The sequence below is a fragment of the Salmo trutta genome, chromosome 15, assembly GCF_901001165.1.
Source record: "Salmo trutta chromosome 15, fSalTru1.1, whole genome shotgun sequence".
NCBI classification, from domain to species: domain Eukaryota; kingdom Metazoa; phylum Chordata; class Actinopteri; order Salmoniformes; family Salmonidae; genus Salmo; species Salmo trutta.
This window is the reverse complement of record NC_042971.1, coordinates 32,109,101-32,134,741: the sequence shown is the minus strand read 5'-3', so window position 1 is coordinate 32,134,741 and position 25,641 is coordinate 32,109,101. Positions and strand designations below refer to the sequence as shown.

At 40.7% G+C, this 25,641-nt stretch overlaps 1 protein-coding gene across 2 annotated transcripts in view; it reads left to right on the top strand.

Moving 5' to 3' along the window:
- The window catches only part of LOC115148828 (delta-sarcoglycan), a 344,372-nt gene that overhangs the window by 231,291 nt on the left and 87,440 nt on the right, over positions 1 to 25,641 (top strand). The window contains exons 1-2 of one of the 2 annotated variants that reach the window (XM_029691085.1): positions 6,320 to 6,665; positions 16,607 to 16,792. In XM_029691085.1, the coding sequence (XP_029546945.1) occupies positions 16,607 to 16,792 (186 nt within the window). In that variant the 5' untranslated portion in view covers positions 6,320 to 6,665. Of the gene's footprint in view, positions 1 to 6,319; positions 6,666 to 16,606; positions 16,793 to 25,641 lie in introns of those variants that run through there. The other variant, XM_029691086.1, reaches the window with a different exon arrangement.

Here is a 25,641-nt window from a genome sequence, read left to right as displayed (position 1 = left end):
GTCACCCATCTTCCCCACTTATCCCCTGGGCATTTATACCTGTGTTTTATGTCTGTCTGTGCCAGTTTGTCAACCAGCGTTTTGTCTCAGCTCTTGCTTTTCCCCAGTCTCTCTTTTTCTCGGCCTCCTGGTTTTGACCCTTGCCTGTCCTGACTTAGAGCCTGCCTGCCTGACCACTCTGCCAGCCCCTAAGCCTGCCTGCCGTCCTGTGCCTTTGACCCTACTCTGGATTACCGACCTCTGCCTGACCTGACCCTGGGCCTGCCTGCCGTCCTGTACCTTTGCCACTCTACTCTGGATTATCGACCCTTGACCTGTCGTTTGCCTGCCCTTGTTGTTGTAATAAACATTGTTACTTCAACACAGTCTGTGCTTTGGTCTTACCTGAAACATGATAAACAACCCTGTTTGATATGTATCAAGTCTGGTAAGACTTTTGCCATTCTGTTGCTTATAAGCTTTGTTATTATTTTATTGTCACAATTTAACAGTTTGATACATGAACCTTGGAAGTACTGCATTCCATACCCACAGCACTGCCGGGAATCGGAGTTGAGACTTGAGTCTTTTTTTTCCTCCACTGACTGTCTGATTGGAATGAATTGCTTGAGTTTTTTCTAAGCTTAGCAGACACGTCCTCAACAAATCAAATGGACTGGTCATGGATTTGGATTTTTCTTCCCCCCCCCTGTGCCTTCAGAATGTTGACTTTTGTCTGATATTTCCACAGTTTTAAGATTACCATGTGAGGGTATTTAGCGTTCTCCTATTTCACGTCGATCTGATGGCATCACTCCAGATCCTCCAGTGATACATCCACCCCAAGCTTCTCCGATATCAGCTTGATTACATAGCTGGAAAGGTCTCCTTTTTCCTCGTATTCTGGTAGGGACAATATTCTCTTATTTTGTCTCAGTTTATGCTGGTCCAGTACATCTTCTAAAGTTGGTAGCTGTATTTCCAAAAAGTACATTTTGTTATCTTGTTCATCCACATGCCCACCCTGTATATGCATATCTGACATGAGACCCTACATTTAAATTTTTGTCAGTTAGCAGACACTCTTATCCAGAATGACTTACAGTGGTGAATGCATACATTTCAAACTTTTTTTCCGTACTGGTCCCCTGTGGGAATCAAACCCACAACCCTGGCGTTGCAAACACCATGCTCTAACAACTGAGCCACACTCTACCTTCCTTTTGAGCAAATCTACTTTTTTAACAACCGATTTTAACAGTTTGTGTGTTTTGGTGAGCATTGAAAGCTATGTTTTCATGGATATCCTTCAGCTCTGCATTGGTCTCATTTGTATCTCCAAGTTCTTTGTTTTTTCCTGTAAGGAAGTCATTTTCCCACAGATTGGTTCGCCATTATATATAACTGACCGCTCATTCTCTCCCGGTTGCTTGGGGATATACTGATCTATCGATTTTAAAGGATTAATTTAAACTATGCTGTCTAGCTTCTACATATAATCACAGTGTTGACGGTACAAAACAGAGCTACTCCCTCCCCATGCATCCTGTCGGTACAAGCATGCTCCTCCTTCTCCTTACTGGGTATTGAAAGTGATTGACTTTCAATCCACAGTAATTACTCCAGAATGAATCAAACACAGTGAGTGACCAGAACAAACGACAAAGCCAGAGGGCCTGCATGGGCCCAATGCTGGGGAAGCCTAGCTAGTTAGTTTAGCTAGTTAACGTAGTATTGTTGCAGCAAAATAACCCTGCAGCAACAGGATTTGAGCTTAATGTTGCATGATTGGTGGATAGGCTATAAAGCCCCACAGTGGAGGTGTCATAATACCCATTAAACCTAGCGGTCAAACAGAGAAATGATTCCATTCATTTTTCCCCTAGGGGGTTTTAGAAACACTTAAGGGCTGTGCTTCGTGTAGTCTTACCCTGGCTTGACGTTTTGATAACCGTGTCAATCTCTCTCGGACATCGTGACTTATCAATATATTTGTCTCTATTTACTCTGATTTGAAAATGCAAATCAGCACCAAAGTAGACATCATGCAAAACAACAAATCCCTGCAAGCTCCAGTACGTCATCTCTAGCTGACACCTTTGCTAACAGGTATTGTGTCCATTGAAAACTTGCACAAGACAGTTCACAGAATTGTCCATTTAAAGAAATGTAGCCAATTTATTCATTACTACATTTAGCTAACATTAGTTAATAGTCAATCCAGAGATTTTTACCTTTGCCTCGATTCGGCAGTCTTATCCATATCATCATGGCATTTGTAGTGCTTTATGATAGTCACATAAGCAGCTAATTAGCGTTTAATTTTTGGAGGTAAATACAGGTGAATATATTGATCAGTCACTTTGTCCTAGAGAGATTTATCAAAACATCGCATCAGGGTAAGCCTAAATGAAACACAGCCCTTATTTTAAGAGTTTCTAAAATCCCCTACGGGAAAATGAATGGTGGAAAAACGATTGGAACCATTTCCCTATTTGCCCACTAGGTTTCATGGGTATTATGACTCATACTGTGGCAGTCTATTAGCTGGCCAAAATTAGGTTACATAAAAAGTGCAATAATTTAATATAAACGTGTGTAAGTCCAGGTTTTCAGTGAATTTATGTATATCACAATGCTAAGCAGGAAAAGTCTCAGCAACAAAAGAGGGATCAAATTAAGTTCCTACACCTGTAGTTAGCTAGATGAAGTCGGAAGTTTACATACACCTTAGCCAACATTTAAACTCAGTTTTTTACAATTCCTGACATTTAATCCTAGTAAACATTCCCTGTCTTAGGTCAGTTAGGATCACAACTTTATTTTTAGAATGTGAAATGGCATCATAGTAGAGTGATTTATTTTAGCTTTTATTTCTTTCATCACATTCCCAGTAGGTCAGAAGTTTACGTACACTCAATTAGTATTTGGTAGCATTGCCTTTAAATTGTTTAATTTGGGTCAAATGTTTCGGGAAGTCTTCCACAAGCTTCCCACAATAAGTTGGGTGAATTTTGGCCCATTTCTCCTGACAGAGCTAGTGTAACTGAGTCAGGTTTGTAGGCCTCCTTGCTCGCACACGCTTTTTCAGTTCTGCCCACACATTTTCTATCGGATTGAGGTCAGGGCTTTGTGATGGCCACTCCAATACCTTGACTTTGTTGTCCTTAAGACATTTTGCCACAAATTTGGAAGTATGCTTGGGGTCATTGTCTATTTGGAAGACCCATTTGCAACCAAGCGTTAACTTCCTGACTGATGTCTTGAGATGTTGCTTCAATATATCCACATAATTTTCTTCCCTCATGATGCCATCTATATTGTAAAGCACTCCCACAACATGATGCTGCCACCCCCGTGCTTCACGGTTGGGATGGTGTTCTTCGGCTTGTTCTTTCTCCTTCAAACATAACGATGGTCATTATGGCCAAACAGTTCTATTTGTGTTTCATCAAAACAGAGGACATTTCTCCAAAAAGTACGATCTTTGTCCCCATGTGCAGTTGCAAACCATAGTCTGGCTTTTTTTATAGCGGTTTTGGAGCAGTGGCTTCTTCCTTGCTGAGCGGCCTTTCAGATTACGTCGATATAGGACTCGTTTTACTGTGGATATAGTTACTTTTGTACCTGTTTCCTCCAGTATCGTCACAAGGTCCTTTGCTGTTGTTCTGGGATTGATTTGCACTTTTCGCACCAAAGTACGTTCATCACTAGGAGACGGAACGCATCTCCTTCCTGAGTGGTATGACGGCTGCGTGGTCCCATTGTGTTTATACTTGCGTACTATTGTTTGTACAGATGAACATGGTACCTTCATGCATTTGGAAATTGCTCCCAATGATGAACCAGACTTGTGGAGGTCTACAATTCTTTTTCTGAGGTTTTGCCTGATTTCTTTTGATTTTCCCATGATGTCAAGCAAAGAGGCACTGAGTTTAAAGGTAGGCCTTGAAATACATCCCCAGGTACACCTCCAATTGACTCAAATGATGTCAATTAGCCTATCAGAAGCTTCTAAAGCCATGACATCATTTTCTGGAATTTTCCAAGCTGTTTAAACGCACAGTGAACTTAGTGTAAACTTCTGACCCACTGGATTTGTGATACAGTGAATTATAAGTTAAATATTCTGTCTGTAAACAATTGTTAGAAAAATTACTTGTGTCATGCACAAAGTAGATGTCCTAACCAACTTGCCAAAACTATAGTTTGTTAACAAGAAATTTGTGGAGTGGTGGAAAAACAAGTTTTAATGACTCCAACCTAAGTGTATGTAAACTTCTGACTTCAACTGTAACTATAGGTAGTCACTCACATATGATTGTAATAGTCAGCTAATGTTTTGACATTTTCTGTTGGTTTAATAGATCAGACAATAATCGAATCCTTTCAATATTGTGATTAAGTGCACCATAATACCATATTTGATTAATTGTGAAATCATAATCGTGACACAAATAATCAGGGAATTACAGGCCTATATTTCAGAAGTAGAGCAGGTGTTTGGAAGGGAAATAGCGAGAGAGTAGTGAATGTAGGTAGAAGAATGAAAACTGGTATTTATTCATGATGACATCTGTGTCACAATCCATATTTACCAAGGCTCCATGTGTTTGGACCAGCTCTAAATCCTGTTGCTGGAATCTCACTCTAATTGGTTGTTTTCAAACACATGTCAGAATAAAGAAAGAGCCCTGGGAGGATCCGCAGCCAATTCTAGCCCGGATATACACATAACAGGTTGGGGAATTGTCTCCGAGGTGAGATTCACACAACAACGTAATAAGACCAGGAGTAAGCAAAAGCTTTTCCCTCCTGAAACTCAGACATACTCTTGTTTTGGTGTTCTATCTCTTCTATCCCTGGATCGTTCCACCAATTCGGTGCCTTTTAAGAAGTATAACTAAAAATAAGGGATTTTACCTAATTTTAACATTCAATAATATAAAAAGCACATGTTCAACTTAATAAAAAAAACTTTCCCTAATAAGTAATCATAGTTAGTGTCTAAGTGCCAAATAATGTAACCAGGTTGACTGTAACAGGGTTTGTCGAATTCTTCTTTAAAAAGTCATGAATCTCCTTGTGACAGGCTTGTTGTGTCCAACAGAGAAGGGCAATTGAATGCAAGCTTCACTTTTTTTATTAAAACATTTCTAGCCTCTCTATCTACAGTATGGGTAACAGGGTTGACATGTTATGCTCGACCCGCTCAGTTTTCCACCAGAAAATTGCCAAAAATAGTACAACCAGCTCACCTGCTTTTTAATCTATGATTTGACTATTAGATATTCAATGTTTCTTTTGAAAAATATATATTGAAAAAGGAATCGTTTCACCATATTAAAATGAGAGTTCAGCTCACGTAATAGGGTAGACCTTGAAATGAGGGACAGACCTAAATGAATCACTAATCACATGAAATCAATAATAATCTTCTGAAATTATTTTGTCAAAGCAGCCAAATAAATAGGTCTTTACAATGAATGTTAAACTTGGAGACATTTTGGAATTAAGTGGGTTAAAATCTTCCTAGAAGTGACACAGGGTTGATGGAGTGATATGGCAAAATGCTCAACTTCAGAACTTTATCAAGCCTATATTCATATAGAAAATCTGATTTATTGTATTATCCATGTGGTTTATATTAAAGGGCATTTCATTTAATATAACAGGCTTTTAAAATTGTTTTACAATGTTTACTTAAAATATAAAATGGACGCAAAAGGCACTAATTTCATGGAACACCCCCGTCTTCTCAGCTTCCTCTTGGGATCTTTAAATCTTTTGTTAAAACAGGAAAATAGATCTCCCCAGATGTATTCAAACAGCAGGCTACATCCTCATAAGCAAGTCGAAAAGCTGAGGAGTGTTGTCTCTCTTACTGCAGGCCTATCAGGTATTTCCCTTTATTGAAAAAATTATAATCAACCAAAGCGGATGAAGCTCCATTTCACCAACAACAACAATAACAACACCATGCATTCCCTGGTGTCCGTGGGCTGTCTTTACTGACCACTTAAAATGCTGAACGGGCTGTGCCTGTTAAACAATGATTACTATTATTCATCTGCTCTGACCACACTGTGGGTATGGCTGGTAGGAGAAAAAAAGAAAGTGCTGTGTAGGAAAAGCTTTGTGGTTATTTCCTCCCTTGCTGGACAGACTGGCAGGCCACAGCATATTAAGTGGAGGAGGGGAATGTATTTTTTTCTATTTTTCCAGTCCCTTTTCACACACACACACACACACACACACACACACCGTCAGAAAAGCTTGTCACAATCCAGGCAGCCTTGCCTCTTTAACTTCCCACATGTGTCTGGGCTTCTAAATCTGTCTGGCGACCATAAGGCTGTAACTCAGCCCTAGCAGCCTTAGCAGAGTGGTGCAGAATCTCCAGTCCCTGCGAGTAGCAGAGCAGAGTGGAGTAGAGTAGCCTCCAACGAGACCTCTGGGATAACGGAGTGTGCGTAGTGTCCAGGAAATACCTCACAACTTGGGCAGGGACATGTTATTGGAAAAGCTGACAAGGGGGCTGCCTGGAGTCTGTCATGCAGCTTTTTAAGAGGTGCTTAATCTCCTTTTATCTGCCTGACACACCCTGATTTAGTGAGAGATCACTGAGAGCCCTGAGTGAGAGACAGAGAGAGGGATAGGAGAAGGAGAGCAAGACAGGGGGCGAGGTAAGTTTTTTTCCGCTCAGTTCCTGTCTTTTGTTTTACAGGGACTTTTAAGTTTGCTACTCATAATGTTGAGCGATGGGATGGGGAGTAGGCGTGAAGAAGACTGCTCTTTATTTAGAATACTATTGCCTCATTGTTCGGAAGAAACTAAATTAAGTTTGCCCTCCTCTTTTGAAAATAGTCATTTTAGTTCGTCTCAGTAACTGTTTGTTTTTGCTTCATGTTTTTCCCAGCACTCACAAAAGTCTATTTTATAACCATTGTTCACGGAGACCTCTGGACTGAGGCGGGAATGTATGTGTTTCCAGGAGAAGTTATGGAGGCGGAATGCCCAAACTTTTTCAGAACAATTCATCGCAAAAAAGATTTTCAAGGGTGTTGCTTTGTAACTCTCTCCTCACAGCCGCTAGCGATCGTACGCTGGGACTGACTGGCCAACTTCACCATATCAGTCCTGTCGGCATCACATTTTGTTTCAATTACTTTGCCACTATGGGATACATGTTCCTATAAATAAGTAACTTACTGTGGAAAGAGTTCAGGCAGAAGGCTTATGGTTGTGGGGGTCCACTGAGAAGAGTTACATACTTTACTACTGACTGTAGATTCAGCAGTGTAGTAGGGGGTTGTGGCTACTGGTATGTCTATGTGTGTGGGCAGGGTTCGGGGGGGATTGGCGGTCTTTGGCAGAGACCCTTCCCAATATAGTGTTGTGAACAACAGATGCTTCGTGTCCATTGGGACAGTCCTAAACCCTTATATAGCAGCGAGGATCCAAGCAGGTGTTGAGTGTTTATTCGCGTTGTTGATATTTGCTGTGACCACGTGAGTCAAAGGCAGAGGGGCGGGTGTCAGGAGTAGAAGAGGAGGTGGGATATTTAGCCTTTTCCTCAGAGGGATAAACACAGCCAGGCAAGCAGTGACCTGAGATGACAGAGATGGGGACAAATGTTGTGTTATTCATTCTGTATAAAGTTACTAAATAGAATCTCCCACAGATCTCATGTGTACAGTACTGTACATTCACACATGCACAGTATTGCCTTGGTATGCAATCTCAGCTGGGCATTGCAAACTCTATTGTGCATTGTACTGTGCATTCCTGTATTTGTAGTGTGCAAACAAGCCAGATAGGTGTCCTTTCCTCTGTATCACATGTGTATGTAAATCCTGTGAGAATCAACAGCTCCTTTCCAGTCTGCCCCAGAGACAGAGCTTGTTGAAGATGTCTGAGTTTTTCTCAGAAGGATCTGTGCCAAGGCTCAGTATGTAGCACAGACACACTTTAAAATGAGAGCTCTTTCTCATCTGTTTAACATTTAGCTAGACTGTACTGATGTTTTCTCTGCCCACTGGAAATCAAAGAGAGAGAGAGTAGAGCAAGAGAGGGAGAGTAGAAAGAGACAGAGAGAGGAAAAGTGAGAGAGTGAGGGGAAGAGTGTAAGAGAGAGGCAGAGATATGCTGAGTGATAATGTGTGGATTATACTTTGAATAGTTGCCACATGATGCCCAGTGCTTCCCAGTCGAGTTTGGCAATATGCTGCAAAAGTAGTTCCTGTGAAAACTGCTTTCCACATCTCTCTATATTAGTGTTGTTGATGTTCTTGATATTCTATTCTATTCTTGGGAGACGTTTAAAAATGGGCATATTGAGAGTTATTTTTATTTTTTTCTTTTCCTTTTTGTTTAGTTCTAGCAGTTTGATGAGCAACATATATCCAGGCTTGACATTGTGCAAGCAGCTCCTCCATCGTTGAACGGAGGGCTGTTTCTTGTCACTTTCCAGATCATTAGGCCTTCATTAGGGTGCACCAACTCACTATAAAAGATAATTGGGGAGCAGCAGTCAAATCCAATGGTCCTGAAGAGTCACTCACCCCTCTTGGAATGGGCTCATAAAGTTTTTACGATGAAGGCATTAATTGAGTCATATTGATCACTTTAATATTAATATTCCCTAACTACAACTAATCACCTGATGCCTTTTAAATAGGCGTCATCTCCCTGCACAGGTTATTTTTTGTCTTTTTAAACAATCAATACACAGTTTTCCTGACTGCTGTGCTGTTTTTAAAGCAATGCAAAATACTATTGAGTCTCATTCAGATCACTTGAGGTAGAGTGCAGTTCTTTTCTTCATATAACACCAAAGCTTTCAGAGGTGTTTCTCTCTGTAAGTGTATGGATACTAAGTAGAGTTGCATGTGTTGTCTATGGCCCATCTCAGTCCTTCTCCCTCCTGACAGTTCCTTCCTGAGTACACGGCAAACAGGGTCAACTCTGGCCTCTCTCTCTCTTTGTCTACTTTAGTCTGCAAAGTCCTGTTATTGAGCAGAATGACTGATTGGTACTAAAGGTAATGGTATCAATGTATAGAAACTGTCTCCAGTGCGGGATGGTACTGTGCCTACTAAAGAGCTATACGTAAAGGATAAGGTAGAGGGAACAATAATATATGCCATTGGGGCGGCAGGTAGCCTAGTGGTTAGAGCAGTGGTTCTTAACCTTGTTGGAGGTACTGACCCCCACCAGTTTCATATGCGCATTCACCGAACCCTTCTTAATTGGAAAAATAAAATTCTAAACATAGGTATATATTTTACTGGTGCACAAAATGAACCGTGCATCAACATCAGTGTTCAAAGAACAAAACCATTAAAACATGATTTTCACACAAAAACAAAAACATAATAATGAATATTTACTGCAAATCAGTGTGACTTCTGCTGTTGCCTTTCAGAGACCAGTTCAGAAATGCGCGGCTTCACCTTGGCAAGTGCCACTCTCATGTCATTTTTGCAACAAAGTCTGTTCCTTTTCTTCGTTTTTATGTCCAGCATCCTCGTTGTGTTCTTGTATTGTCCATCTCCATGCAGCTTAAGGAAGTGTTCTCTTAGTTTTGCCGGTGCTAGACTAGAATTGCTCAACTTGGCATTGCAAATCATGCAGTTAGGACGCTGACTCTCATCACGTTCCGTTATACATGTGAATCCATATTGTACATATTCGTCCGACCACTTTCTTTTTTTGCTCGACATAGTTAGTATGAAGGGATTAAAATATTAAGAAAGAAATCACACGACGTACCATCACGACAGTCACAATTCGACTACTGAGCGCGCCAAATTCCCTGCAGCACAGATAGGCCAAGCGATGTTGCGTGATCACCTGCAGCCAATGATGGCCAAGCGGGGCGTGTCATCACGAATCATATGAGTCGGGTGTGTGTCTTGACCTCCGCCGAACCCCTGAGACTGACTCACCGAACCCCTGGGGTTCGATCGAACCCAGGTTTAAGAACCACTGGGTTAGAGCGTTGGACGTGTAACCGAAAGTTTGCAAGATCGAATCCCCGAGCTGACAAGGTAAAAATCTGTCATTCTGACCCTGAAAAGGCAGTTAACCCACAGTTCCTAGGCTGACAATGAAAATAAGACTTTGTTCTTAACTGACTTGCCTAGTTAAGAAAAAGATTTAGCAGATGCTTTTATCCAAAGCGACTTGCATTCATGCGTGTATACATTTTACGTATGGCTGGCCCCAGGAATCAAACCCACAACCCTGGCGGTGTAAGTGCCATCCTCTACCAACTGAGCCATACAGGACAACCATGCCCTTCTCAAATAAGGTTTTCATGTCTCACAAGACATTTGGCCTGCAATAATATATCACATTGTGCAATTTTGCGAAGTGCAATAACAGCCTGTTAAGTATACAAAGCATGACCTGCGTGCAGACTGTACCTTAATCTGTATATTCTTTCAATATGACAGCCAACCTGGGTGGAAGTATTTTTTTAAGCTAAGGGTTAAAGTTTGGGATAGGGTTAAAACCAAAAATAAAAAACCAGTGTCCACAACTGGAATCGAACACGCAACCTTTTGATTCACCATCACCATCCATTTTTTTCCCCTTTACCTCCCTTATCTCACCTCATTTGCTCACATTGTATATAGACTTATTTTTCTACTGTATTATTGACTGTATGTTTGTTTTACTCCATGTGTAACTCTGTGTTGTTGTATGTGTCGAACTGCTTTGCTTTATCTTTGCCAGGTCGCAATTGTAAATGAGAACTTGTTCTCAACTTGCCTACCTGGTTAAATAAAGGTGAAATATATATATTTTTTAAAATTCCCTAGCAAAACCCAAGCATACTTGATGGTAATAGCGCTGCCCCTAGTGGCCGGTTTTGAAGGCATTTCCGGCCCCTAGTGGCCGGTTTTGAAGACATTTCCAGACATCCTCAGGACATGGATAGAAATCCAATTTCAACTTCAATCTTGAATGACCTGGCTACAGTATACTATAAAATGCTATACTACACATGATCAAGGGATACTACAGTGGGTAGTATAGTATCCTCCAGTGTAATACAAAATTGTATAGTAAGTACTACACATAATCAAGAGATACAACAGTGTGGAATATAGTATTCTACAGTGTACTAAGTTTACTACAACATTCTATAGTAAATACTATAATATAGTAAACTGTATTATTTTTTAATGTGGGTTACTTGGGAAATGTTTGACATTTTTATCAGGTTGCTCCTGAAAAGCATTGGGATTGTGTTTTGTCTAATTCTACTGTAAGCACTATGTAAATGCACACAGGGGAAAGGGAGCAATACTTGGCTCTCTGATTAATATTTTGTGATATTAGTGGTGAGAGAACTAGTATGGCATCTGGTTAAAGAAAGCTTTCAGCTCCTGGTGTTTCATATTCTCTGGTTCCATGCTAACCATTTAATGTAAGAGATGAACATTTTCATTTCATGTACTGTTTTTGCATGGCATGTACTGTGTACAATTTTGATTATAAGCTGAAATGTCAGTATACCGTCTCCTGCAACATGTGTGAATGTCACAATATTAATGAGCAACAGATTCATTTCAATACAGCTTTCCACATCATAGCCTGACTCCAGAGACTCTTCTTGGATGCAATTGTTGTACACTGTTCACACCACAGTAGCTGTGACCTGTTATTAAAAAAACTGCCACAGCGCTTATGACAATCTAAGGATTAAGGTTTTAACCTCTCACAGTATAGAGAGCAAGCGAGAGAAAAGATTCCAGCGCAGAGAAATGCAATTTGCTATCACTGTCTTTTCCCAAGGGAGGGAGGCGATAGGAGGAGAGGGGTGTTGTGCGCTTGACTCCCTCTGACCTGTCACCACATTATAGGCTGATCTGTGGGAGGGTTTCTCTGCTCCATCTTTCTCTCTCTGCTCCTTTTCTCTCGCTCTCTCTCTCTTTGCCCATGTCTTAGTCACAGTGGGGCGCTGCTCCTCTCAACCCCTAGCTCATGTAATTCCCCCCAAACATTTTTTTAAGTAGTGTCAGTTTAAAGCAGATTGAAATAGTTTGGCTAAGATCTACTCTGCTCTGCATGTGGTCGCTCAGATATGCAGCGAGACCTACAGTAAATCAAATAATATTATGGCAATTGTAGGGCTTGTTAACTTTGGTGACCTAAAAATCAATACATGAAGTACATTTGGCCTGTACTGCAACAGTACTGATGTTTCTTCCCAAACTGGTCTCAGAGCATTTTGTATGATTCTGTAAGTAAATCCTAGATGCCCATTTAGTTTGATATGTTACGTTTCGTATGGTATGTATTCATTTGTGGATGTCCATCACCCATTTTGTATGATATGTTACGAATTACAATTCGTATTATATGTCACAAATTTGCAAAACATACATTATGTTACAAATTTGCCAAAAGTACAATATGTTACGAATTTGTTAAACGTATGATAAGTTACGAATTCTAGTTAGGTGGCTAATGTTAGCTAGCTCGCTAACGTTAGCTAGGCTAGGGGATAAGGATAGGGTTAAGTTTAGGAGTTAGGTTAACCTCTCTGGGGTATGTAGGCCCAACAGCCAGTGAAATAGCAGGGCGCCAAATTCAAAACAACAAAAATCTCATAATTCAAATTTCTCAAACATGCAACTATTATATCCCATTTTAAAGATACACTTCTCCTTAATCCAACCACATTGTCCGATTTCAAAAAGGCTTTACAGCGAAAGCATAACATTAGATTATGTTAGGACAGCGCCTATACAAGAAAAACCACACAGCCATTTTCCAAGCAAGGAGAGGCGTCACAAAAACCAGAAATACAGCTAAAATGAATTTCTAACCTTTGATGATCTTCATCAGATGGCACTCATAGGACTTCATGTTACACAATACATGTATGTTTTGCTCGATAAAGTTCATATTTATATCCAAAAACCCCATTTTACATTGGCGTGTAATGTTCAGAAATGTTTTGCCTCCCAAAACTTCCAGAGAATGAGCACATCAATTTACAGAAATACTCATCATAAACGTTGATAAAATATTAAACTGTTATTCAAAGAATTATAGATACACTTCTCCGTAATGCAACCGCTGTGTCAGATTTCCAAAAAACTTTACAGCGAAAGCACACTTTGCAATAATCTGTGTACGGCGCTCAGAGACGAAACCAAACCCGCCATTTTGTGGAGTCAACAAAACTCAGAAATAATATTATAAATATTCACTTACCTTTGATGATCTTCATCAGAATGCACTCCCAGGAATCCCAGGTCCACAATAAATGTTTGTTTTGTTCGATAAAGTCCATCATTTATGTCCAAATACCTCCTTTTTGTTTGCGCGTTCAGTTCACTACTCCAAATGCAGGAAGCATTTGAAACTTTTTTTGAAAAGTCAAAAAACGTTCTATTTATGTTCGTAGAAATATGTCAAACAATGTATAGCATCAATCTTTAGGATGTTTTTAACATAAATCTTCAGTAATATTCCAACCGGACGATTCCAATGTCTTCAAAAAAGAAAAGGAACACAGCTAACTCCCACATCAGCGTATGCCACTGAGCTCATGTCATTTTCTCACTCATGTACTTCCAGGAGCTCTTAGTCTCTCGCCAGTCACAGTAGAAGCATGAAACAACGTTCTAAAGACTGTTGACATCTAGTGGAAGCCTTAGGAAGTTCAAAAATGAACCCTAAGTCACTGTATACTGTATAGGCAATCACTTGAAAAACTACAAACCTCAGATTTCCACACTTCCTGGTTGGGTTTTTCTCAGGTTTTTGCCTGCCATATGAGTTCTGTTATACTCACAGACATCATTGAAACAGTTTAAGAAACTTCAGAGTGTTTTCTATCCAAATCTACTAATAATATGCATATCCTTCCTTCTGAGCCTGAGTAGCAGGCAGTTTACTACGGGCACGCCTTTCATCCGACGTCAAAATACTGCCCCCTACCCTAGAGAAGTTAAAGGGTTAGGGGAAGGGTTAGCTAAATGGGTTAGGTTTAGGTTAAGGGTTAGCTAAAAGGGTTAGGGGAAGGGTTATATAACATGTTAAGTCAGAGCAAAGTAGCTAAAAAGTAGTAAGTAGTTGAAAAATTGCTAATTAGCTAAAATGCTAAGGTTGTCCGTGATGAGATTCAGACGTTTAACCTTTGGGTTGCTAGATGTTCACGTTATTAGGCCCAGCCGCCTGCCCTACCACCCTCCTTTCTTTTTTGCCTTAAGTAATCATTTGTCTTATCTAACCATACCAAATGTAACATATCATAGATGTCGTACAGAATGATACGAAATTCTCTGAGACCAGGTTGTTCTTCCTTCTTAAATCAAGTTGAACTTGAGTCTTTGAATCCACTGGTATGTCACCCTCTGTTCTTGAACATTTTTTTAGGTTTGATCTTCAGAACGATTGACTTCAGTACATGGGCCCTGAGATAATCAGAACACCATTAGACAATGATGTTCAGAGGTATCTTATCTAATTATGTTGGAGGGCATTCTAAGCCCCATAAAAAGCCAGGGAGGGACACACTTACACACCTTGCCAAGTTTCCTTAATCAGGTTTGTAAGCTTTTTGATAAGCAAGGAGTGCCCATTTTGAAAAGTTGGCTCACCTAATGTATATGTAAGAGACAAAGAACACAGAGCATGTGGAGCTCTTAAAGTATTCATTGTGCCCTGCAGACAGCAATGGTTAATGATGGGCTTCATTCACGCCTTCAGACCAGCATTAGTTAATTCATTCTGTTGATTGTAACTGGAGCTCAGTTACTTATGACTCATTGAGAGAACACTTTCTTAGATTTGGAGCAGACTCAACACTCCTTAAATTGTTGACTGTTATTCTATGACCTTTAAAATCGGTATAAATTAGCTACTTTATGTAAAGTGGAACAGTGTTTCCGTGGAATAAGACAATAAGGCAAAGGAAAGAATATGGCAAAGATAGATGTTAGAAATTTTGTGTGGTGAAAATGAAGATTAGGACTGCTTGTGAATGTTAATTAGTTAAAAGGGGCATATGGCACAGTATTTTCTTCCCATAATTGTGCATATACAATACACTCCCCCTTAAATTTGGACAGAATGTAAAACTGGGGAAGAAGTTGACAGATTCTGGTACCCGATCCACATGTTGTTTATAAAACAGCATAGTGGAGAGATGCCCAGTGATTTGGCAAGATAGAAGAACCAACAACATTCAGCAATGCTTGGATTACCTCTAATCGGAAACAGACTTTGTTTTGTGCCACTGTGCTTTCTTTAGGCTCCTAATAACAGAACAGAGTCCCCCTGTTGGACAGTAGCTACATAGTCAGAGGAAGCTCTCATAGGGCAGTGCTCTGGTGGGCCTCCAAATGTCCATGTATTTTTCCTGGAGCATCAGTTTTTCCTTCTGTGCATCAGTCCCTTTATGGGTGTAAAATACCATGATTTAAACTGTAAGCTGCCTCCATTTTTCCAATCATACTGTATGTGGGAGTTCTTCCCCATCTGGAATGTGTGGTGACGCTGTTGACTCTGTGTATGAGTCTGTGCTAACTCAGTGTGTAATACGACATGAGGTTTATGTGGCTGATGTACAGTAAGATGACACTCCAGGGGGTCACACAAAGTTATGATTTACCGATGGCCTCCAACAGGGTTATGGTTAATACTCCAACAGTGATGTTTTACAGAAATACAGTACTGCTGTGTGTAGATCCTGTCTCTCGCTGTCTGTTTGTTTCTGTGCTGTATATTGTGTACACACCATCTGGGGATGCTTACAACTGTATCCACATACATTTTTGTTATATCACCAGCCCACCTGGTGAGAGTCACTGAAAGGAACCCTCTACCTCCTATTGTAGATTGTGTGTTGCTCTTGTGTAGTGCACTGGGGGTCCCCAGCCCTAGTTCTAGAGAGCTACAGTGTCTGCAGGCCTTGGTTCGAGCCAGTACTAACACCCCATAATCAATTAATCAAGCTCTTAGTCTGTGTATGTACAGTTATGCTCTAAACTCAAAGTATACTTTGGAAAATGTAAGATTGATGCCAATCTGGAGATGTGCAATAAGTAGTAAACAAAACTTAATCGAATGTAATTGAGTATTTGGTCCTGTTTGAAATGCAACAGTAAAATCAAATTTTTTGCTGACTGGCTTTAGAGTTTTCACAGGGGCTGTCTCGTGTCATTTGTTTCAGTTAACGGTGAATGTGTGTGGTTGTCAAATGTGATTGGCTTTGGCTGCGGAGTCAGCCACTCCTAGCACTGTAGACAATAAATTGTATTTTGTACAGAGTTATAAGGCTATAATTATGGTGCTTGAAGTGAACAATGTCTTCTCCCACTTTACAGGCAGACAATTAGAATCACCATTAATGGACACTATCAGCACATCAATGGTGCAGAGAGAGAGAGAGAGAGAGAGTAATGGAGATATAGAAAGCTCATGGGACAATGAGTTAGGAATCAAACTAAGTAAACTGTATTTTATTGTGCTCAAACTCAATGGCTGACTATGGCTTCAACAGTAGGGCCAGGATGTATGCTTTTAGGAGTGTGATAGTTTCAGAATACATCTGCTTTACTTTCAGGAAGTCACTTATACTCTTCTTCTTCTCTTGCAGATGACCCAAGAACAGTGCACTCATAGGAACAATGTCCAGAGCTCAGAGAAACCACATGTGTACAAAGTGGGGATTTATGGCTGGCGGAAACGTTGCCTTTACTTCTTCGTGCTCCTGTTAATGATCCTGATCCTGGTCAACCTTGCTTTAACCATCTGGATACTAAAGGTCATGAACTTCACCATTGTAAGTCCTCCTCCTTACCTGCTTTTTACTTGGGATTTGCTTTTATGACTGTGCTCTAGGGGAATTGATTATTGTATTTGCTTAGAAGTGTGCTGGAATAATAGGGTTTTTCTCCATGGGGGGCTGTAATGACAGGACAGTAATTACAAGCTGTGGCGTTTTAGCCCGCCGCCTTAATTTTCCCTCACAGTGGTCGATCTGCTTCGGTGTTAGTCCATGTAGCTAACTCCATGCTAGCGGTCTCTCTCCTCTCCTCCTCTCTCCTCCCCTCCTCTCGCCTTCTCTTTCTCCCTTCCTTCCATCCTTGCATGTTGTTAGTTTCCGAGTACCCCACTGTTCTTTTCTTCTCTACCTGAGAGAGTTCAGTTGAGGGCATGTTTAGTATTCAAGTGCAACCGCCTCAAGGTGCCCGTCTGGAACCAATGACACTCTCACTTCCTGCACAGTAGAGAGGTGACATCAGGATAGGGGTGATATCAGCAAAAGAGAGTGGTGACACCAGGGCCATACACTACATTAGATTACACATGTGTACCATTCACCTCAATGCCATGTCATACAGTACTTAGCACTAGACTGTAGAGTTTGACATATATTTCCACTGTGTTTCTCTGAATATCTGGAGTGTTAGTCTGGAGCTCAAACCCTTTGAGCCATGTCGTTTGAGGCTGCTTTTTGCTAGATAATCCTCAGCGATGAGTCAGATATTCATTGCAAGGCCGTTAACACACTGTTCCTAGGCCATCATTGAAAATAAGAATTTGTTCTTAACTGACTTGCCTAGTTAAATAAAGGTAAAATAAATAAGAATACTCAAAGCAATTTGGATGTCTGGTGTGTCCGACTGCATATATTATAGACGCTGAGTGGCTATATTAAGGGTCCTAACCTTTATCCAAATAGATCCAAGTGGGATGTGATATCATGGTGAAAGTGATCCAGCTAAATGCCTGCATAAAACTTAGATTTTACCATCATCCTTGTAGGGAAGAAACTACAGCCCCTTTAAAAGCTTCAAACAAGTAAGATCAAATATCTATCTAAGTTTTTGCCGAAGCTACATTAGTTCTACAGCCTATGAAACAGTCCACAGTCCACTGTCCCCCGGATAACTGCTAGTAAGGTGTTGCTGTCTCCTGTTCCTTAGATGGCCTCAAGGACATAGATTGTATGGAGAGTGATTGAGGACAGGCCTGGAGATCCATGGATGCAGAAGAGCAGGCGTCTGCTTGTCAGATTTATGTTGCATTTAATTGCTCCGAAGCCCCACAGTACTGGATGACATGTCAAGGATGGGTTTGGATGAAATATTAAAAGTCTTGAGTTACAGTGAGACTGTGAAAATGAATGTGGAGAGGAGGTGGGTGTTGAAGGGACATGGGAGAATGGTCACACACTCACATACACAGGCCTGCAGGGCAGATTCACAATTAACTCTTGGGGAGGAAACAATAAGTGTCAGTTGAGAGACTGGAACTGGTTGTGTTTAAATGACAGAGTTGGTGAGGTCTCTGCTCCCCTTCAGGCTGTCTTTTTGCGAGTGTTTAGAAATTGCAATTCTGTGTCTTAAAAGGACAGCAAAGGAGGTAGCTAGCATGGAGTCAGAGTCCAGTGACAGAGCAGGCTTGATGCCAGACCAAACAGATTCAAACATTAGGCCATGTCTCCTCAGACTCCCACTCTACCTCTGAGACCTAGTGCTTGTCTGCCAGCATTTAGAACTCCTCGTTGTGTTAAATGGGGATGTTCTAATGCAAGTGAAACTCTGGTCTAGACTAAGATAGATTAAGGTGTACTGTGCACTCCTTGCCAATGCAGCACAGAATGACAAAGTTAATGGGGAAACAGAGACAGATCTATTGGCAGTAGTCCTATCTGGGCTGCCCCGGTTAAATTCATCACATTGTACTGTTCTGGAGTGGACTCATAAGGCAAACTCCACTAACATCATGTGTCAGCAGTAATGGTAATTAGCAACACTGTCCTTATTCCGGGTCTGCCTGTAAAACTCACTGTCATACTGTTAAACCTTCCTCATTAAGAGCAGGAAGAGAGATAAGTGGGGCATACCGATTCAGACTGTGTGCCCGGAGTCTAACCTTAAAGCATTGGTGCGTGTCAGAGACAGACGAGCCACGCAGGGTTACACGAACCTTGTCTTCTCGCCAACCACCTCTGCTTGCTGCTGCTGCATTTTTTAACTGTGGGCAGAAAGGTTACCCAGCATTTTGACCTGAGAGTCAGAGGTAGTCGTCCTATTCAAACACAAGCCTGGCTGCTCTGGGCTCCATGCCAGGCCACCCTGCTCTGCTTGCCCTGACTGGTAGAGTCTGCTCTCTAATAGGGTAAGAGGGGAGCATAGGGGCCTCCCTCGAGCAGCTGCTCCAACCACACCTCCCAGCCATAGCCCTCTTTCTGGGGAGTGGATCACCAATCTTGGGAGACTAATCTAGGGCCCATGCGGGCTGGAGCAGCAACAGCCCCGGTTCACGCAGGGCCAAGAGGCAAGCCTTTCTTGTCTGGACAGATACATGCTGTATAATTCTCATCCCCAGTCCATTTTGCCATTCCCATGTTTTTGTGCCACCACCTCAACACCCGTTTGATTAGCACAGCACTCTTTGATGAAGGATAGAGGACATGGACAGAAAGCCTGGCACATTCACGATGCACCAGTACCACCATTGACCTGAGAGTCAGAGGTAGTCCTCATTGTTCAGAAGTTAACTTTTCCTTTAATCCCCAGTACTTGACACCAGCCATTACCGAGTCATCGCCCATCTCTGTGTTTTCAATGGTGCTGCTGGTGCTCTCAGGCCTGGACTGAGCTAAGCGGGTCTGTCATATAAAGGGGCTGTGGAGCTTGTTTTTCGGTTTGTTTATGGCAGGTGGTGAGGGGCCACGGAGGCAATGCTAGATTTCTGCCAGACTGAAATGTTAAAAATTTTCTATTAACCTCCGAGAGAGGCTGTTTAATATGTCAGTGTGGCAAATTATTTTTTTATCCCTCGTCTCGCTCCACTCTCCACAGTCGTTCTCTCTGCTCTGTACTATCTATCTCACATTCTCTCTGATACATTTTCTCTCATCATGGTACAGCACTGCAGTTTGTCTTTAAGCAGCAAGTCAGAATTATATAACTCATCTTGTGTTGCTTTCACTGGCATCAGCAGAAATGTCTATGCATTACACTGTATAGTTTTGTTTGTAATATATGTGACTCACCACCTGTATTCGGTCTTACGTAGTTTCAGTTTTTTTACATTGGATAAAAGTAGAGACTCTGAGCTACAAAATGATATATCATACACAACATTTTTGAGGAACAATGGGAAATGAATTCTACTTGGAAAGTTGATACACTTGTAAACTCACTTTTTAGAAAAGGGCCTTTGAATGTTTTGGTACCAATTAGAGCTCTCCTTTGTCTACACCCATTCAGCATCGTTCACACCCTCTTAAGCCAGCCCCACCCATCTCTATAAGGATTCACATGAGGTCATGTGCTAAAGACTAAAAGTGGTAGTAGTCTACAATGAGGAAAAATTCCAGGTAAACAGAAAATGTCCAGATAAAAATATTTTATAAATATAAGATGACGCTTACCCAGATACACTTGTCTAAATTGATGGGTCATGTGAAGAAATGCTATAACCCAGCCACATACACTTGTCTAAATTGATGGGTCATGTGAAGAAATGCTATAACCCAGCCACATCCACTGTCAGAAGGTGGGTGTAGCTGGTGCATGAAGTCAGGCGCAGGAGAGCAGAATGAGTGAGCAATGTACTTTACTCAAAAATAAAGGCACAAGGTAACTATACACTTGACAAACAATAAACGGTAATCAATTACGCACGGGTGCTGTCGAAAACCAGCCATAATGTACCGAATGAACATAGAAACAATCACGCACAAAAACATGGGGGAAACAGAGGGTTAAATACATGAACATGTAATTGGGGAAACCAGGTGTGTAGAAAACAAAGGCAAAACAAATGGAAAATTAAAGGTTGTTCGGCGATGGCTAGAAGACCGGTGACGTCGACTGCCGAACTCCGCCCGAACAAGGAGAGGGACCGACTTCGGCGGAAGTCGTGACATCCACTGGTAGAAAAAGTACTAAATTGTCATACTTGAGTAAAAGTATAAATCATTTCAAATTCCATATTAAACCGGACGGCACTATTGTATTTAAAAAAATAATAATAATAATTAACAAATAGCCAGGGGCACAATGTACTTACAGTTGAAGTCGGAAGTTTACATACAGTGAGGGAAAAAAGTATTTGATCCCCTGCTGATTTTGTACGTTTGCCCACTTACAAAGAAATGATCAGTCTATAATTTTAATAGTAGGTTTATTTGAACAGTGAGAGACAGAATAACAAAAAAAAAATCCAGAAAAACGCATGTCAAAAATGTTATAAAATGATATGCATTTTAATGAGGGAAATACATTTTTTGTACCCGTTTCCTCCACCATCTTAACAAGGTCCTTTGCTGTTGTTCAGGGATTGATTTGCACTTTTCGCACCAAAGTACGTTGATCTCTAGGAGACAGAATGTGTCTCCTTCCTGAGCGGTATGATGGCTGCTTGGTCCCATGTTGTTTATACTTGCGTACTATTGTTTGTACAGATGAACGTGGTGCCTTCAGGCGTTTGGAAATTGCTCCCAAGGATGAACCAGACTTGTGGAGGTCTACAATTTTTTTCTGAGGTTTTGCCTGATTTCTTTAGATTTTCCCATGATGTCTAGCAAAGAGGCACTGAGTTTGAAGGAAGGCCTTGAAATACATCCACAGGTACACCTCCAATTGACTCAAATGATGTAAATTGGCCTATCAGAAGCTTCTAAAGCCATGACATCATTTTCTGGAATTTTCCAAGCTGTTTAAAGGCACAGTCAACTTAGTGTATGTTAACTTCTGACGCACTGAAATTGTGATTCAGTGAATTATAAGTAAAATATTCTGTCTGTAAACAATTGTTGGAAAAATGACTTGTGTCATGCACAAAGTAGATGTCCTAACTGACTTGCCAGAACTATAGTTCGTTAACAAGAAATGTGTTTAGTGGTTGAAAAACGAGTTCTAATGACTCCAACCTAAGTGTATGTAAACTTCCGACTTCAACTGTAAGTATCAAAAGTAAACCATTTCAACTTCCTTATATTAAGCAAACCAGATGGCACAATTGTATTATGTTTTATTGATGGATAGCCAGGGGCAGACACCAACACAGACATAATTTTCAAACAAAGCCTTTGTGTTAAGTTAGTCTGCCAGATCAGAGGCAGTATGGATGACCAGGGATGTTCTCTTGATAAGTGTTTGAATTGGACAATTTTCCTGTCAAAATGTAAAAAGTACTTTTGTTGTCAAGGAAAAGGTATGGAGTACAAAGTGCATTATTTTCTTTACGAATGTAGTGAAGTGAAAGTTGACAAAAATATAAATAGTAATGTACAGATACCACAAAAAAACTACTTAAGTAGTACTTTAAAGTATTTTTACAGTACTTTACAGTACTTTACACCACTGCCCAAATGCATTCACACCAGTACATTAGCATACTTTGTATACTGTTACACATGCACTTATCACATAGTATTCCATACATAAGTTAAGGCCATGCAACCTGAGTTGAAACCTGAGTGAGATGCACATGTAAAGTACATAAACAGATGCATGCGCCATATATTTAAGTGGTGGAGACTCGATACGCTCACATGATATTGTTGTGGTATGTCACAAAATCATGTTACGACCACACATATCAATATTCTGCTAAGTTGCTAAGTAGATGGTCTCTACAGAAGGTGTAAACGGTACAGCCAAATGGTTACTTGCATAGTAGCAATATCAGAAATAGATAGTGTCAATATAAATAAAATATACAGTATGTACAAGAACAATATCAATAAAGATATCAGTGATAGACGAGGTAGTGATAAGCATACAATCAGGGGTGTAGTGGCTGAGCAGCAGGATAGAAAAAATAGCAGCAACGTATGGCGGTGTGTTAGGAGAGAGTCATGTGAATAGAGACACTGCAGATAGTGCTGATGACTGGTCCGTCCAAATCACACATGAACAAGGGAATCTATTTTCAGAGAGCCTGTTTCTGTCCTGCCCTTGACTTTGGTGCAGGACACGTGATGTCCATAGACTCTTGTCACGAAACTCCCTGATCTTGTCAAAAAGATAGTTTGTCTAGCTGTGTCCAGTCCAGGTGGTGCTTTTACAGGCAGACAATCTATGGGAGGAAGGATGTCAGCGTTGCGCAGCAGCTGAAACCTGGTCCCGACAGTCCGAACGCTCCTTGGCGACAACACCAGGCTCCTGAGCATTGGAGCTGTAAAACAGGGAATAACAAAAAATCTGAAGACATTACAACCCTGCGCAACATCAATTCACCTCCCAAGTTTAGATAAGAATAACCTCATAAAAATAAAATTACTTTTTACCTGAAGTGCTGGTACTGCATGATCTGTGGCAGCGGCCTGAAGTACGGAGTCAGGTGTGTTCAGACAAAGTGTTCACTCTGGTCTTTCTGAACCTCTGCTTGATGAGGCCGAAGCACCAGTCAGGGTCAAACTTGGTGTGGCCTGTGATCAGGAAGCGAAGGTCCAGATTGTGGTGGAGCTTGTGCATGATCCACCAGACACAATACCAGAGCACAAACTTGTTCTTGTTTTGGCCACTGCAGTTATCACAATTCAGGTCCACACGTGTTTTCCCAACTCCGTATTTGGTGAAGAAATGGTGCATATAGATGATGACTGCGCTGCTGCCATTGCTTGCTTAGGCCAGCTCTCTTTTTGATGACTGTATGACTGGTGGATTAGAGTCAGGCATGTTCTACTGATTAATGCTGAAAGACAAATTCCAGATACAAATATTTTTGCATTATTATACAATAGATGCGAAATGGCATTCTGAGAACATCACTACACACAGTTCATACAGGTAATGTTAGCTACTGTAGCTAGCCAGCCATCTAACGTCAGCTGACTAGCTAACAGCAAGCTTTAACTAGCAATACAAACCGATTGTCATAGTTAGCTAAAGTTAACCAATATGTTCAATGTTAGCTAGCTAACAGAAGGCTATAACTAGCAATGCGAAATGGCATTCTGAGAAAACATCATTAACATTACACACTTCATACATGTTTAGACATTAACGTTAGCTAACATTAACGTTAGCTAGATAGCTAAAAATGAACTATAATCCCAATCCATAGAGTAACGTTACTAGCAATACAAACTGATTGTCATTACAAGCTAAAGTTAACCAAATAAATTTAGGCTCATTGTTAGTTAGCAGCCATCGAACTCCAACTGGCTAGCTAACAGCAAGCTTTAGCTTGCAATGAAATCAACTTTCGGACAAAATTAGCGTATAATATCTGAATCTGTAGCTAGATTCTTACCTGTATGGATGAAAGCGTCATGGCAGACTGCAACCCCTTTTATAAGACATCCTGTGTTGTATCCGTTTAGTTTGCATAGCTTGTTTGGCCTGTTGTGTTCCACTGATTTCAAAACGTGTTATGAAATGAGAGAGTCAGCATTGCATGGCATGATCTTTGTCTAGAAAGTAGTCCAGAAAGTAGTCCATCACAACTTTTTCCCACTGACCTTTGTCGATAGCGCCTGATAAATTCAGGGCAGCAATGTTATTGAGAGCAGCAGCAACATACTGTATTTGCAGTTCTCCATGGCTAACCTAATATCTTAAAAAAAATAAAATGCTGTAGAAATGATTATTTACGCATTACGAGCAGCTCATTTTATAGACACAAGATGCAACACCAACCAATACAAACTCATCTCTCGGCATGTCCAGCCCACTCATTATCTCAGCCAATCATGGCTAGTGGGAAGGTTGCTAGCTTTTTCTGTGGCTAAACCAACTATGCTCGTAATTTAACAATTTTATTCGTACAGTATTTGCAGATTTGATATTAAGGCACATGAAAATTCACATGTTCGAGAAGACGTTTCTGCCAAAAAACGCATTTTGATAAAAAAAAATAAAAAATCAGTTCAAAAGGCTCTCCTGTGAAGTTGTGACTTGCGACATACGCCTAGTTTTCTGAATCGGAACACATATCTGTAATTACATATACAACAAGCTGGAAGGCCACGTTTGTCATCATGTTGGTTTTCCTGACAAATACACAGACATATGATTATTTGGTACTCTGGTCCTCATAATCAAAATTAACTACAGCATGACAGACCTGGCAACATTTGTCTCCACAATAAGATCTTAGGTTCTACACCATAGATGGTTCATGAGACCTAGGAAATGAAAAGTGTTGAGTAAATGCAACCCATTCATCCATTCAACTAATTTTTCTGCTAAATAATTTCTGTCAATTATTTTTCTTCAATATTTGAGGTTCATCAGCCACCACAGTAAATTGTACAAACAATATTGTTTTGTGTCTTAATTTTGTTTATTTGTACACATAAGAAATTATTTTTACTTTTCATAAAGAAATTCCTCATGTGACTTTACTGTCTTAATATTGCAATCACAATGTATCTATGTACAGCCGGTGGTGATAGACATATATTGCAGCAGCTGCACACACAATGAGGAAAAATAACATTGATGAGCTTTGATTGTCTTACTCCCCTTAGGGTTTAAATGAGTTACGCTAAAAGATTCTTCCCTTTCCATCCCTGTACCAACTGGATAGTTGTTTTTCCATGCAGAGAGGCCTCTGTCTTACATGAATTGGCCCACTTTGCATCTAAACAGCCCATTCTCTCCCAGGCAGCCTCCAGATTGCTGGATTCACTGCCTGTTTAATTCCCAGTCTGTTGATGAT